General features: G+C 37.0%; 1 protein-coding gene across 3 annotated transcripts in view; it reads left to right on the forward strand.

Moving 5' to 3' along the window:
- Window positions 1–14,044, forward strand: part of PCDH9 (protocadherin 9) — a 682,988-nt gene that overhangs the window by 436,182 nt on the left and 232,762 nt on the right. For 2 of the 3 annotated variants that reach the window (XM_053968583.1, XM_053968592.1), the window contains one exon: window positions 4,804–5,005. In XM_053968583.1, coding sequence (XP_053824558.1) covers window positions 4,804–5,005 — 202 coding nt within the window. The remainder of the gene's footprint in view (window positions 1–4,803; window positions 5,006–14,044) is intronic. The other variant, XM_053968602.1, reaches the window with a different exon arrangement.

Below are 14,044 nucleotides of genomic sequence, written 5' to 3' on the forward strand. Positions count from 1 at the left end.
AATTTTAAACTTAGCCCAGGTTCAAAAACTCCACTGAGTCTAATTGTTCTGAATTATATATGGAAGTTGCTTTGACACAGGTAAAATTATATTGCTTTGACTGAATTCTCTTTTCAGTTTGGGGTTTCACAAAACAATGACGTGATATTTCCTGATTAAAAATAAGGACTGACTTTTTTTCACGACCTGAAGAAGACCCCTATTCCTCCCCACCAAATGTTTGTTCATGACTGAATATGTCACCGATTTTAGATGTGAATTTTGGCCAAGTGTTGAGACATGAACCATAAACTTACCTCATGCTGTTTATAATCCTACGTATATTGTAGTGTAATTAAAATTGTAATTACTTGTTATCGTTAGTCCCAGGGTTGTAACAACTATAAATCTCATTACTCAAAATAACTTGAATCTGTCTTCAGGTAAAAAGAATTCAAACCTGGATTTTGTTACATGAGCGGTAGATAAAAATGAGCATAGTCTAAGCATGTTGGATTTTCTTCTGAAAGAAGAGTCCCTATCCCTATCTCTACTGTCATGGTGACAAGAAATTCAGTGAACAATCAATGAGGGGCTCAGTGCTGGATCTGGACCATGCATCTCATCCTGTGATGCGTGCTTCTGGTGGAGAGTCTTTGTACCTTGCCCAAGCCATCTGTGCATGGTGTGTTGGTGTGGATCCACTGGCAAACTCCAAGCTGGACCAGCCAGGAGTAGGAGGCCCCAGATCTGGGTGGGAGTATCTGGCAGGCAGTGGGGTAATGCTGGTATATGGGGGGGACCCATCAGTGTGGCCTGCCAGTGGGACAAGTGTGTGAGTGCTGCATATGGTCAGTGAGACCAGCTGGGAACCTGTGGGGTTGGTAAGGGGGACTGGGATCTGGGCAGGCAGAGGGCTTGTGCTGATGCTAGGGAGAGCTGTAAAGGTGTTTGTGAACCTGGAGAGTGTAGGGTGTGTGCTGCACTTGTGACTTTCTGCCTCTGACAGCCCAAGAGGAGAAGGAGATGTGTTCCTGTGTGACTTTGCCTGGTGTGAGTCCTGAATGTAGGAGCTGCAGGGGCCAGAGCCTTATCTGAGGCTGTGTAGCCACAGCTGGGGCCAAATCAGTGTCTGTGTGTGTGTCTGCACTACACACTCAGTCTTGGTGCTGCAGCAGTTTTCCTAGCTTAGAGATCCTAGGCTGGGCTCCAGCAGCCAGGCAGGAGGGTTCTGGACTAGGCAGTGGAGGCAGTGGCCACATATCACATTACTTGACACTTGTAAGCTCTCAGTACATTGAGGACAATCTCTCTTTTCAATTACTGTTATGCCCAAGCTTAAACGTTTGCTTTGAGTCTCTTTTTTTGCAGAAAGCTTGTTCCCCTCATTGTTTTGATAGCACAACTCAATCTAAAGTTTCTTTATGGACTACATGTTGTCCATCCATCATCTCTGGAACTGGGTCACTGTTTACATGACCCTTAGTTTTTTTTATAAACCTTTGTAATGATTTGTGGATTCCTTAGTGGGCGGCTGTTGTGAGTGAGAATGGAAACTTCAGAGAAAATTTATTAGAGAAGCCCTGCTGTTAAGTCATGGGGTGCAAAAAGGCCCCTTTTGCTTTCTAAACTTCTCAGAGAGGAATTTAGCTGTCACTGGATCCAGTCTTAACCCCAGACTTTGTCAATGGTTTAAGTAACTTTGTCCCACAGGATTAATGATGGCAAATCAGATACATTTGTATAAAGATTAATTAATTTATTATTTAGATGACAAATGATTAAACAAAAGATCTTAATCAGATTTATTTACTACAGAATGTAAAAGCTAAAACTACTAGCAGTGTACAGTATAGGTACAGTGCACTATATCAAAGCTATTAAATAAAGCTAGCAAAAAAGAAACCATTATTAAGTAAAGATTGATAGAACTCACCACACCAATGCTCATGGGCAGATCTCACTCAGCCTCAAGGAATATTCTTGAATGGGTTTCCCCACTTCAAGGGAGAAAACTTCATACACTCCAAGAAGGAATATGTGAGAGGAACCCAACCATGTGAAAGTGGACTGGACTTCTAGAGTGTATAATGATTGACTGCCAGTCATATGTCTCTAGGTCTCCTTAGCAGCTTATCTGTCAAATATTTGCCTCACTATCAGTATCTTAATTTGGAGTTGGTGAGCCAAACTTCTTTTTGCATAATTCAATGCCAAAACCTGCACATGACAGCATCTCTCAGCCTACCACTGATAGCTTGCAAAATAGGGCATTATTTGAGTTGACCGCATTCCAAAGCAGATCACCCTGCTGCAGTGGCTCAGAAAGGCAAGACAACTTTTCTTTCATCATTTAAAGTATGGATTTAAAAAATAATACTATCATCTAAGAAGCTGCCAATATAAGTGTTAGGCCTGTGTTATTTTCCTGGCTAACTGGTCCCTGTCACTGTTAGTATAGAGTCAGAGCAGATTTTGTCTAGTATGAGGAATTTTTGTTACCCAAGATCAGTACTTTTACTTTATAACTCATTAAATAGGACATTTTTGTAATTATATATTCTTCTGTTTATTTAGGTGGTTAATTAGTTATAGGGGTTTTATTATTTTGCAGATCCTAAAACTTAATTTGTCATCTCTTCCCCTATTTTTGGGCTTAATTTTCTCAGTCATTCATGTCTTCTTATGGAGTCTTTTAGGTTTAAAACAAATGAAAGCAATCTCCTTTCCTCAGATCATAGTGTGACCTGGGGAGGGGGTAGGGAGATGCACCACCACAGTTTGCCACTTGCTACTTTGCTAGTGACATAAATTCTTAGTTTGGAATAATGGATTGCCAATTTTATCCTTCTGAAAGTAGTTGAAGAAAGAGAAGATTTTAAGTTGTGTAGTTAGCTACATTTCTGTTGTGCTCATATTGAAGGGGAAGAACAGGATAGCAATTGGAAATTGTTCAGGGTGGTAGTTCCAGAACAAAAAAGTTGTAAGAAAAAGTAACGAAGTGTGAGATTAAGTTTTTCTTAGTGACATATATAGAGTTAGGTTCTCTGTTGATGTAATGAATACATTCAATGACTCAGAGGATCTATTTGGTTTTCTACAGCTGGATTCTAATCCTAAAGCTAGAAAAGGAACTTAAAAGCAAAATACTAATTATAAAATCACAGCCAAGAGCAAATAGTGTTACGTTTTTTTTCTATACTGAATAGCACAGTAATCTAAAGTTGACTTAATCAACTTTATATCCACCCAAGGGAGATGAATAAAAAGATATCTGGTAGATTATATTGATCATTATATAAAATGGTAGCAATTACCATTAACAAATAGTCTTTAATAAGAAAACATACAGTTAGTACTATTAACTTGAAGTTTTTCTCATTAAAAGAAAAATGAAAAAGAGGCAGGGGGAAGAAAAGGGAAAGTTGGGGCCTGATGCTGTTTCAGGATGGATATAGGACATGTGATGTTAACTACTTTAAATAGTGTTAACTACTGGAAGATACCTGTTGTAGTATTTTCCTAATGTTTCCGTCTCTTCTGGTCTGTAGAAATCTTGAATCATTAGCTTAGATATACCCCATAAATTTCAGATGACTAATATTGATAAGAAATAACCATTAAACTAAACCGTTGCTATGTTTAAGACAAACTTTGTGAATCTCTACTTTATCCTAAATTAATCTAGCAAACCAGACCCCTGAAGCTGCCAATTTTTTTTTTTTTTTTTTTTTTTGTGGGAAGATGTGCTTAGATTAACTGCTTTCTTGAGGTACTCTTAAACTAGCTGCTTCCGATCCTTCAAAGTTGCAGTATTTTGATCTGCGAAGACCTGTAATATTCCTTTCATGTATCCAACAGTCATGGTTGCTAAAGAATTTGCAGTGGTGGTATAATCTCTGAAGCTCTTGGGGAATCACTGTATCATTCTGTGGCCACAATTCAAAAGTCAGATTATTTCTCCAGATGAGAGAGGTTCAAAATCAATAATAGTTAACTAATCTAAGTGTATACTGAAGGTTTGTTTTATTTTTTTTTCTTTTTAAATGGCTATAGGTTTATTTTTTAAGAAGTTCAGTAAAATGTGTAATTCTGCCTCTCAGTCCCTGTGTTTTTTTATACAAACTCTGTGCTGTTTTATTTTTATTTCTCTTACCAAATTGATAATTGTTTATTCTGTCATTGCATTTTGTGATTCTTTGCTGACCACTGTGAATTCACACATGTATTATCAATCCTAATTATGCATTTTAGGTACATGACTGCTATCAGTCAAATATAGACAGCTATTTTTCCATGCTACTATTCCTGAAAGATGACAACCATTTTTATGGGTTTGCTTAGCTTGGTGGATGTCCTCTTTTTTCCAGTTAGAATAATGATAATACAGTTTTTAACCTCAGAAATATATACTTATTAAATTATTGGATGTCATTTGCTTTTCATAACATAGTTTGTAATGGTTTATGCTTCTCAGAGAGAGTTTTTTTTTAATAGAAGATATTTTGAAAATAATGAGAAATATACCTAATTTTCCACTGATCAATTTCTTAGAAGAAGTTTACTTCACAGATGAGCACATACAGACCTTTGAAATTTGGCTCTCCCATCTGCCAATTTCCCATCTAAAAGCAAGCCAGAAAAAAAAAAGAAAAGAAAGAAAGTCAAACCAAACCACAAACAAACTGCAATCAAACATGATAGTAGCAATTGCTTCATAAGCATTGCCAAGGATCTATTTGTATGTCAAAAGTTAAAAAAAAAATAGTCAAGAGAACTGAAAAGAAGAGCACTAATCAGTGTGTCCTGTGCTCTTCTTTGTAGTCCCAGCGCCGTGTTACATTTCACCTCCCCGATGGCTCCCAGGAAAGCTGCAGTGACAGTGGTCTGGGAGACCACGAGCCAGTGGGTGGTGGAACCCTGATCTCACACCCTCTCCCTCTGGTTCAGCCGCAGGACGAATTCTACGACCAGGCTTCACCAGACAAGAGGACTGAAGCTGATGGCAATTCTGACCCCAACTCGGGTGAGTCACCACCTTATCTCTGCTTATCTGAGTTGCTTTGCTAACTTGGTACTTTCTTTTTCATCCCTTTGAGCTTTGCAATGGTAGAGATGTTTTTAGGCACGTGCATGAATATCTAATCATATTAGCTCATAAGGATTGTTTGGAAATAATGTAGTTTGTCTGAAGTGCCTCATGTTGTAATTTGACTGTGGAGAGAAAAGTATATCCAGTAGAATAAATGGCTTTGTACTAATTGCAGAGTAAGTAATAACAGCAGGGGAGAAGGATGTCCTACAATGTTTGCAGTGCTGTAGCTATTTAGCTTTAGACTTTGTTTTAGAAAAGTAATTTTAAATATCAATTTTAAGTTCAAGGACATGGAGGTTGCACTGTCTTTTAGACTAACAAAGAAGTCAGTAAATCAGTGAAGCACTGAAAAATTGAAAGAACCCAAATTTCTCAACAGCCTTACAATTCCCCCTTCTAACATTAAGAATCATAGGGTTTCTTTGTTAACTTGGAATGGCATGATTTATTGGAACTGTCAGATACAGGTTTTCATACAAATATTAAGGATGAACTATTTGATTTGGGAACTTCTGCCTTTCTCTTCTGTCCTCCTGTATAATACATTTACATTATTGCTGTGTTTTTGTGAGAGCACTAAAAAACTGAAGCAAGATCTTAACCAATAGTGTGACTAGTATTTTGACATTGCAATGTGGAATGTGGAGACTTAGATATACTGAAAACAGAGAGGGGGAAGTAGCACTGCTCTTAAGTTTCTTGGTTTTTGTCTAGAATGTGAGACAAAGGTTAAAAAACTTATCTGTGCTCTTGGAAGGTAATTGAACCTGAGTTCTCTTGCATCCCAGGAGTATAGAATTAAGAAATAGTTTCTGTCTTTGGCATTTCTCCCTTTTGTATAGATGATTAAGTTGTCACTGGGCATGTACAAACCAGGAGAGAAGGTGGCCTTGGGATCTGATGAACAATATTAAGGTCCATTTCCTCATTTGGGCAGAGCTGGATCTGAATGATGACATTTACATCATGGCAGATGACAACATGAACTGTGGAATATTGACTTTGGAAATATTTTTCTCATATGTATATAGGAAGACCAAAAGGTCATGTTGGATGAAACTCTACAAAGAAACAATTTGAAATCATTTACTGAGAGTTGCGTTCTGGTTTCTTTTCTTCTATTTTCCCTTTTTTTTTTTTTTTTTCCCTTCCCCTGGATATGAAACCTGCATTTTCTTCTCTTTACCACAACAGAAATGTTTTTTGGAACTGTGATGTTAAACTCCTAATCAGTACAAATGCAAAGAATGATAAAAGAATAGCAACTATGAATGGATTGACTCTGGAGCAAGAATGTATGTCTGCTTAAGCAAGCGAGGAGCTTAAGTGGAATTATCTGGTTAATTCTCTGACCACGTTTGAGACTTGTGAAAGACTTAAAAACATCAGAGAGGAGTTTTTATGGCAGCATTGCATGTTGGCACTGTCGCACTGGCTTCACAGACTCTTAATTGTACATCTCTTCAAAAGGCAGCATAAAAGTCCTCCAGGAGAGTTAGGAAAAAAGGGCTTAGTAAACTTCATAGTAAGTTATTAAAAGTGCAGTTCTGGAAATTTTGTCTTAAACACATTGTGCAAACACAGTATATTAATCATGATCATCTATTCATGACTAATATAGACAGTAATAGAATATTAGTCAGAATGAGTAAGTGTTCTTAAAAGCTATATGAAAAGTTTTAATATGTTTGTGTTTACACCTAATTTAGCCTTAGGGATGCTAAACTTGTGTCAAATTTATGAAAATCTAACCATCAAGCTATACTAGCTATTAGTGAAGTATTGAAGTATAGATTTTTTTTTTTTGTTGTTTTTTTACCAGATATTGAAACAGTACACTCTGTATCTCATCAAATCTCACAAACTAAGAGAGGAATTATATGGTCAGTACTGTGACAGAAATTTTCCTAGAAAAATCCAGGCCAGGATGGGAGTCATGTAGATCATTAGATAGATTTCATTTCTATATTGTATTCAGTATCAAGCTATTGCCTAAGCACTGTATCTAAAGTTATTTTGCTACTGTAGGCACAAGTTTTCATGAGATGTGAAATAAAGTTTAAAGCAGTTTTTGGTTACTGAAGATCCTGTGGCAATTTTCAGAAGAGAAAAAATGCTGTCTGTCTGGTATTGGCCAAAGTTACTTTGTGGGTATTTAAATGTGTTCATGGTTAAAATATGTAATATCATTTGAACATTGTATTCCTTGACACTCCTAAGCTGAATTTCTAGTTCTATTGCAGTGAAATGTTCCCTAGTTGTACTTAACTGTAGAGGTAGTTTTGTTTCAGTGGCTGTTTAAGGGATTGCTGGTTATGAAAATACTTGGGACATGCTAAGGTGAAAGATACAACTATAAAGTAAGGAATAAAGCCCTAGTGAAGAGTTGTAGCATTATCATGTACATGGACTGCTAGCAGTTTTGGATGGTAAGAGTTGCATAACAATATTTTTATTCTAAATGCTTCAATTGAAGAGAAAGAACAGTGTTTTTGGGAATGTTTTCAAATGACCCCTACATCAAAAATACATATTTGTTTGAATGTATTTTAATGAAAGTTCATTCTAAGTAAAACTTTACTTCAGCTCATAAGAATGTGATGTTATTCTTGATAGTAAAGTCCTTGCCTCATGCTGTGAGCAATTTTGGTTAATGACTTTAATGCTCAGTGAATTGTGTGGGTTATTACTGTACACTGTGAAGTTACGTGAATAAAAATACAGCCATTGTTTCTCAACATAATGTTGCTATTTTAATTATATTTGAAGAGTGACCAAGGCTCAGGTGTTCAAAATCTGAAATGCGGGGGTGGGGGTGGGGGGGGAAATGTGGTAAAATCTTGCTAACTTTTTACACAAAAATATGAGAAACCTTACTGCCATATTTACTTGCAATTGTTAGCTTCTACAGAGACACAAGAACTACAATTACATGTTTTAATGAAATAAACATACACAGTGAGAGTATATTCATCTAGCTAATCTGAAAATAGAAATCTCTCACGCCGGGTGAAACTGAAATGAAGAAAGAAGCCAAATATTAGCATTGTCAGCCACACGCTGTCACTGTAGCTATGAGATAAAAGCAAGAAGAGAGAAATATGAAGACTTTCATAATGAGATGTAAGTCCAAGTTTAGTTTGCATCACTGAAACCTGTCTTCTATATTTAGGTATTTTATTTTGAGGGTTGTATTAATTTAGCTAAGATATATTTTCCATTTCCCTATTGTTAGTTGATCAGTATTATTGATGGTCAATTGATGGTCAGAGGAGTTTGATGTTAACCTGTCAATTGCAATTCCTTATAGTTCACCTTTGTCTCATTTGCAGATTGATTCCTATAAAAAGGAATATATTCCAAAGATCTATCATCTGATACAAGTTCTTTACCTTTTAGTATATCAGATAAGAATTTAGAAAATATTCCATCTTCTTTAGGATGTAAAAAAGGTCAATGTAAAATTGAATTTACTTATACTATTTTAAAACATCTTTCATTACCAAAATTCCTGCTTTCTAGTGGTTTAAAATGTGCGTATCAGGAAGTGTACTTTTAACATAAACATCTTTATCATCAGTTGAGTTAAAACTGTACAGTCCTCTGATGTATTTTAATGTGAATTATTTTTTCAGGTACTGTTAAAAAGCCCCCTTTGCTTTCGTTCTCCAGTAGTTGGGTGCAGACTGTTACTTTTCATTACTGTAAGTGTGGTTTTCATCAGCGTGAAAAAACAATCCATCTTATTAGTGAAGAATTCTTCTTTCACTGTGGTTTAGTAAAGGTTGTCAGGAACTTAAATTTGGACTGGAATTATTAACGTATCTAAGAGTTGCATGCAGCAGAGCTGTGCAATACAACTGTACGAAGTAAAAATATGCCTCCTAGTGTAAGGAAGGGGAAAAATTCATTCTCATGAAAATGCTTGATAAATCACATTTTGATAGCTGCAAGCTGTGGATGTGATTCATTTTTCTTCAAAGAGATAAAGAGGAATAGCATATATTTAGTGGAGTGTTAGAACTGCTCTAGGGAGAAAGCCTACTACACACTGTGGATGAATCTCTGCAATAATTCCAGCAGTTTAAAACCAGACAGAAATATAATATTTATGTCTTCTGATACATGTTTACAAAGCTAAGTAAATGTTTGCCTAATTTCTACATCTCATTAATAAGTAGTATCAATATATATCAAGAAAGTAATAGCTTCATAAAAACATGGAGCTGTAGCAAAAATTGTTACACACCCACCAGTTTCAAGATCATGTTTTTATTTAGCAAAATTAAATAGAACATTCTACTATGTCCTATGTTACTTCCAAAGCAATTCCATATTCTTGGAAATAAGGTTATAATGCTGTGTTTCAATAATAATGTTTTGGATTGCTTTTCTATTTCCAGTACAATAAAAAACTGTGTGGTTAAATTTGGCTGATAAATAACTGAGTTCACACTTTTTAATAAACCTAATACTATGGCAGTTTAGTCAAGTAATGTCAGGGGTGTTAAATGGTACTCTAATTCTGGTAGTAAGTAGGAATATCTCTGCGGCAGTGGCTTAATTATGATTAAAGTTCAGAGTAATGGCAAGACTGCCTTGTATTAGACTTGGTCATATCATAGTGTCCCAGGTGGAGAAGCTAAGCCTCTCCTGCAAAGAGCTTTGGTTTTACAGTGTCACTATCATTATACCCAGTGGGTGATGGTGGTTTAACCTTGAGGGCATACCCTCTGCTTAATCCTGTCTTTCATTTTACTGCCTCCAAAGTTTCTTCTTTGGCAATACTGGAGTAGTCCATAGCTAAACAGCCTAAGGTGTAGAAAGAAATGCTACTGTATTAATGCCTAGATCTAGATAATTTACTGTCCATAGTCATTCTTGTGTTTTCATTATATGAGACTATGAGAACTAAAATAGGAACATTTGCCTTTGAGTCATATCCTCCATTTCATTAAACACGAGTTCATACCTCACTTGGAATCTAACACTGTCACATTTAGCTACAGACAAGCAGGAGTAAGAAAAACTGGAGTCAGGTTGGTGAATTAGCCTACAGAAGAGCTATGAAATAGTCTGAAGTATGAATTCAATCTTAGCCCATGCACTTATGACTTTAAAAAGATAAATAAAATCTGAGAGGCATAAGAAGATTGCTATCACTTTACATCTCTTTGATGCCTCATTACTGTGAGGATTTAAAAATTGTCTTGGTTTAGTAAAGCCACTGTGCTACATCTGGTCCTATTTTACTTTCTTTTCCTCCACACGCCAAAGATAATTGGAGTGTGAATCAGGAGGCCATGACCATTGAGCGAGAAGTAGGAAGGGAACTTGTCTCATTGGTTCTCCAAGAGCAGCAGATAACCTTCCAAAACTTCCTAGCTGCTGCTGCCTGAGAAGAGTACTTGGAGGTCCTCAGCAGTGAGATGAAAAGACTACATGGGGCAGGGGGACTATGACAAGGGTTAGAGGATTAAAGGAAGGGGAAACTTGCACATGGAGATGAAAGCTGATGCCTTTGGCTGCCATCTCTGATGATACCAAGGACAGTTTAAAACCTCAGATGCTTTTGCCAGGTTAAAACAAGGGACTTAAGGAATTAAAAGCAATTTTTCTCCTGTAAGTATTTTCTACTCACAAAGCTTTTCTTCATATCACAACAAGCCCAGATCTACTGCAGATATTCACAGACCTTTTAAAGTTTCCAAGTGATGCCATTATCCAGTCAAACCTCTACCATTGCATAATGCTTAGTGTTTCAAACAACTTTCCTTAAATCAAACTAAGGTTTTAAAATATTCCAGTGATAAAATAGACCACTAATATATTTTCAGTGGTGTTTGATTACATGTTTTATATGGGCTTACATGGCAAGGTTGTGGGTAGGGGAGCTGCAAAGGGTGCCTCTTGGAGAAGACACCAGAGGCTAGTTTGACAGAACTAGTTCTCAGTGGCTCTAAAACAAATTCATTGCTGCCCAAAGCTGCACAGCAGCTGGGGGAAAGGAGTAAGAAAAATGTGAGAGAAACAAACCTGCAGAGTAAGGAAAATGTGAGAGAAACAAACCTGCAGATACTAAGGGCCATGATGAAGGAGGTAGAGAGCATGCTTCAGACACCAAATAGATTCCCTGTCAGCTTGTGGAGAAGGTGGTGCCCCCAGCAGCCCGTGGAGGACCCCACCCTGAAACAGGTAGGTATGCCTTCCCTGGAGGAAGTTGCAGTCCATGAAGGGCACATGCAGGAGCAGGAATTCTGGCCCCTAGGGAACGCACTCTGGAGCAGTCTTGTCTTGAAGGCTCACACATTGTGGAAGGGACCTATGTATTGCTGGGAAAGGACCCCATGTTGGCCAGGGTATGATGAGGAAGAAGCAGCAGATACAAAGTTTTGCCAACTGACTGAAACTCATTTTCATATCCCTTAACACCACTTACTGAGTGACAGGAGCAAGGTGGGGAGGAGTCAGAAGAGGAGGGCATGGAAAAATGAATTTGAGCCTGGGAAGAAGGAAGAGTTGGGTACTAGGAAAGGTGTTTTTTGTTTTGTTTTTCTTGTTTCTCACAATCCTATTTGGGTTTTTATTGATGATAAATTAAATTTTTCTTCCCCAGGCTGAGTCAGTTCTGCCAGGGATGGTAACTAGTCAGTGATCTCCCTGTCCTTATCTCAACCCTTGAGCTTTTTCATCTCATTTTCTTCCCACCTTGTTGAGAAGGGGGGTGATAGAGCAGCTTGGTGAGCACCTGGCAGCAGCCAGGGTTAACCCACCAGAATATTAAAGCTGGTGTTGTATTCCCAGTCTGAAAGCATTTATGTTCAGTTTCTACCTCTTGTCTGTGTGACTGTACCACTGTTTGTCAACGTGAAGTCTGTGACTTCCAGAAGTGCAAGTATATTTTGGGACCCAAGGGACTTTTTTGATTAGTACAGCATCCTGCACAATACAGATCAGAAATCCTAGAAAATAACCTAAAAAAAGCATGTGTCTTCTGCTGGTATCTACAGCATATGTTACAGAATAATTTCTTGATTTAATGATCTTCAGTGACAGAGGAAATAGTACTACATTGCTTACTGATTTCAACTGAATCAGGCTTTTATTTGATAAAAGGAGTTTTTGGCGTCCATAGCTCAGATGGTGTGCTCAAGTCTTCTTGAATTGGTATTACAGAGGTTAATTCGTAGTAGTATTTTGAATGTTGCAACATTTTGTTCTTAAGCACTTTTTTCCTCTCTGTATGTTAATACTGGTCCAATGCCTGTCCAGTAAAAAAAAAAAAAAAATATATATATATATATAAAATAAGAAAAATAAAATATAAGTCTTTTTTTTGCAGAGTTTTAAAATCAGTTTTTCTCTTTATCAGTCATTGTTTTGACTTGAGTGGTTTTTTTTTCTCATAAACATGATGTTTAACAGTACTTTTTAGCTATAGAAGAGAGACTGATTTTTCTACTATTTAAAGACTTTCCATAGTAACTTCAAGTCAAAATCACAATTGAACACATATATCTGTAATCATCATGAAATATATTTGAAAGATTTTTTTTTTTAGCATTCTAGGAGCTCTATCACCTAACTGTATTTAACACAATTCACCTTTTAAAAGTGTGATATGTGATTATGGCAGAAATATTTGTTTGATATTTTTGAGGTTGCTGTTTCCAAAATTCAATGAAAGTTTTTGTTGCCAACTGTGACTCCGTGTTACCTTGAAACGACAACTAATTTCCCAGTGTTATTCTTCTACTATACAGTAAAAGAAGTCTTAGCAGTGCAACTCCTATTCCCAACGGCAAGCTGACAAAAAAAAAAAAGGTTACATTTCTGAGAATAAAGTGTTGAAGTTAGCATGGCATTGTTAATTTCAGCCTTTAAGTGGTTACAGATTTAAGGAGAATTAGAATTGTTGATGGCTGCAATGAGAGGAATAACTTAATGCAGGAAGAATAACGTCATTGCACCCACACAGACTTGGGCCTAAGAACTACAAAACGGCTTTGCAGTGAGAGAACTGGGAGTCCTGGTGGGATAACAAATTAGCCATGAGCCAGAAAGACACCCTTGAAGAAAAGAAATTAGTCTCCTGAACTGCAGTAGAAAAGGTGCTGGCAGCAAGATGTTGGGAAAGATTCTTTCTCTCTACTCAGCACTGGTGAGACACCATTGAACTGCCAAGTCCAGTGCTGGTTTTTCCAGTATGGAAGGGAAATAGAAATATGGACTGAGTCCAGAAAAGGACCACAAAGATTATTAAGGTATTAGAGCATCTGTCACATGGAGAGAAGCTGAGAGAACTGTGACTCTTCATCCTGGAGAAGGGAAAGGCTTAGGAAGGATCTAATTAATGTGTGCAAATACCTGACGTGGTGCAGGAAGGAGAGCAGAGAGAGAGCCAGACCTTTCTCAGTAGTGTATCAAATCAAAGAAGGGACACTGGGCACAAACTGAAATACAGACAAATTTTATTTAAACATATTTAAACATAAGGAAAATCACCACATTTTCTTGCTATCAGAAAAATAGAAATCTGCACCAAGTTTTGCAGAGAGGTTGTGGCATCTTCATGGATGTTTTAGAAATCGAACAGGACATTTCTGTAGCTGAGTTATGGTAACTCCCTGAGTTGAGCAGGAAGGTGTGAATAAAGCCTCTTCAGACTTCCCTTCCAAGTTTAACCATTCTATGATTCTGAAATCCTATAAATTAATTAAATTTGTCTTGCATAGACTGTGCAATACAGACATGAAGAAAAAAAAAGGAAAGAAAAATCTGTATTCTCTGAGGTAAATCAAGTATAAACTTGTAAACTTATGGTAGGATATCTGTTGTAGTACTATACACAGTACAGAAATCAAAACAAAAATAGGTACTATCCAGGTTACTCATTTCTTCTCCAGTTTAGCTCCTGAGGTAAATATCTGAAATGGGTCAAGTAAATCTTGTAAAGAAATGCCTTTATCC

Source organism: Vidua chalybeata, chromosome 2 (genome assembly GCF_026979565.1).
Source record: "Vidua chalybeata isolate OUT-0048 chromosome 2, bVidCha1 merged haplotype, whole genome shotgun sequence".
Classification (NCBI taxonomy): domain Eukaryota; kingdom Metazoa; phylum Chordata; class Aves; order Passeriformes; family Viduidae; genus Vidua; species Vidua chalybeata.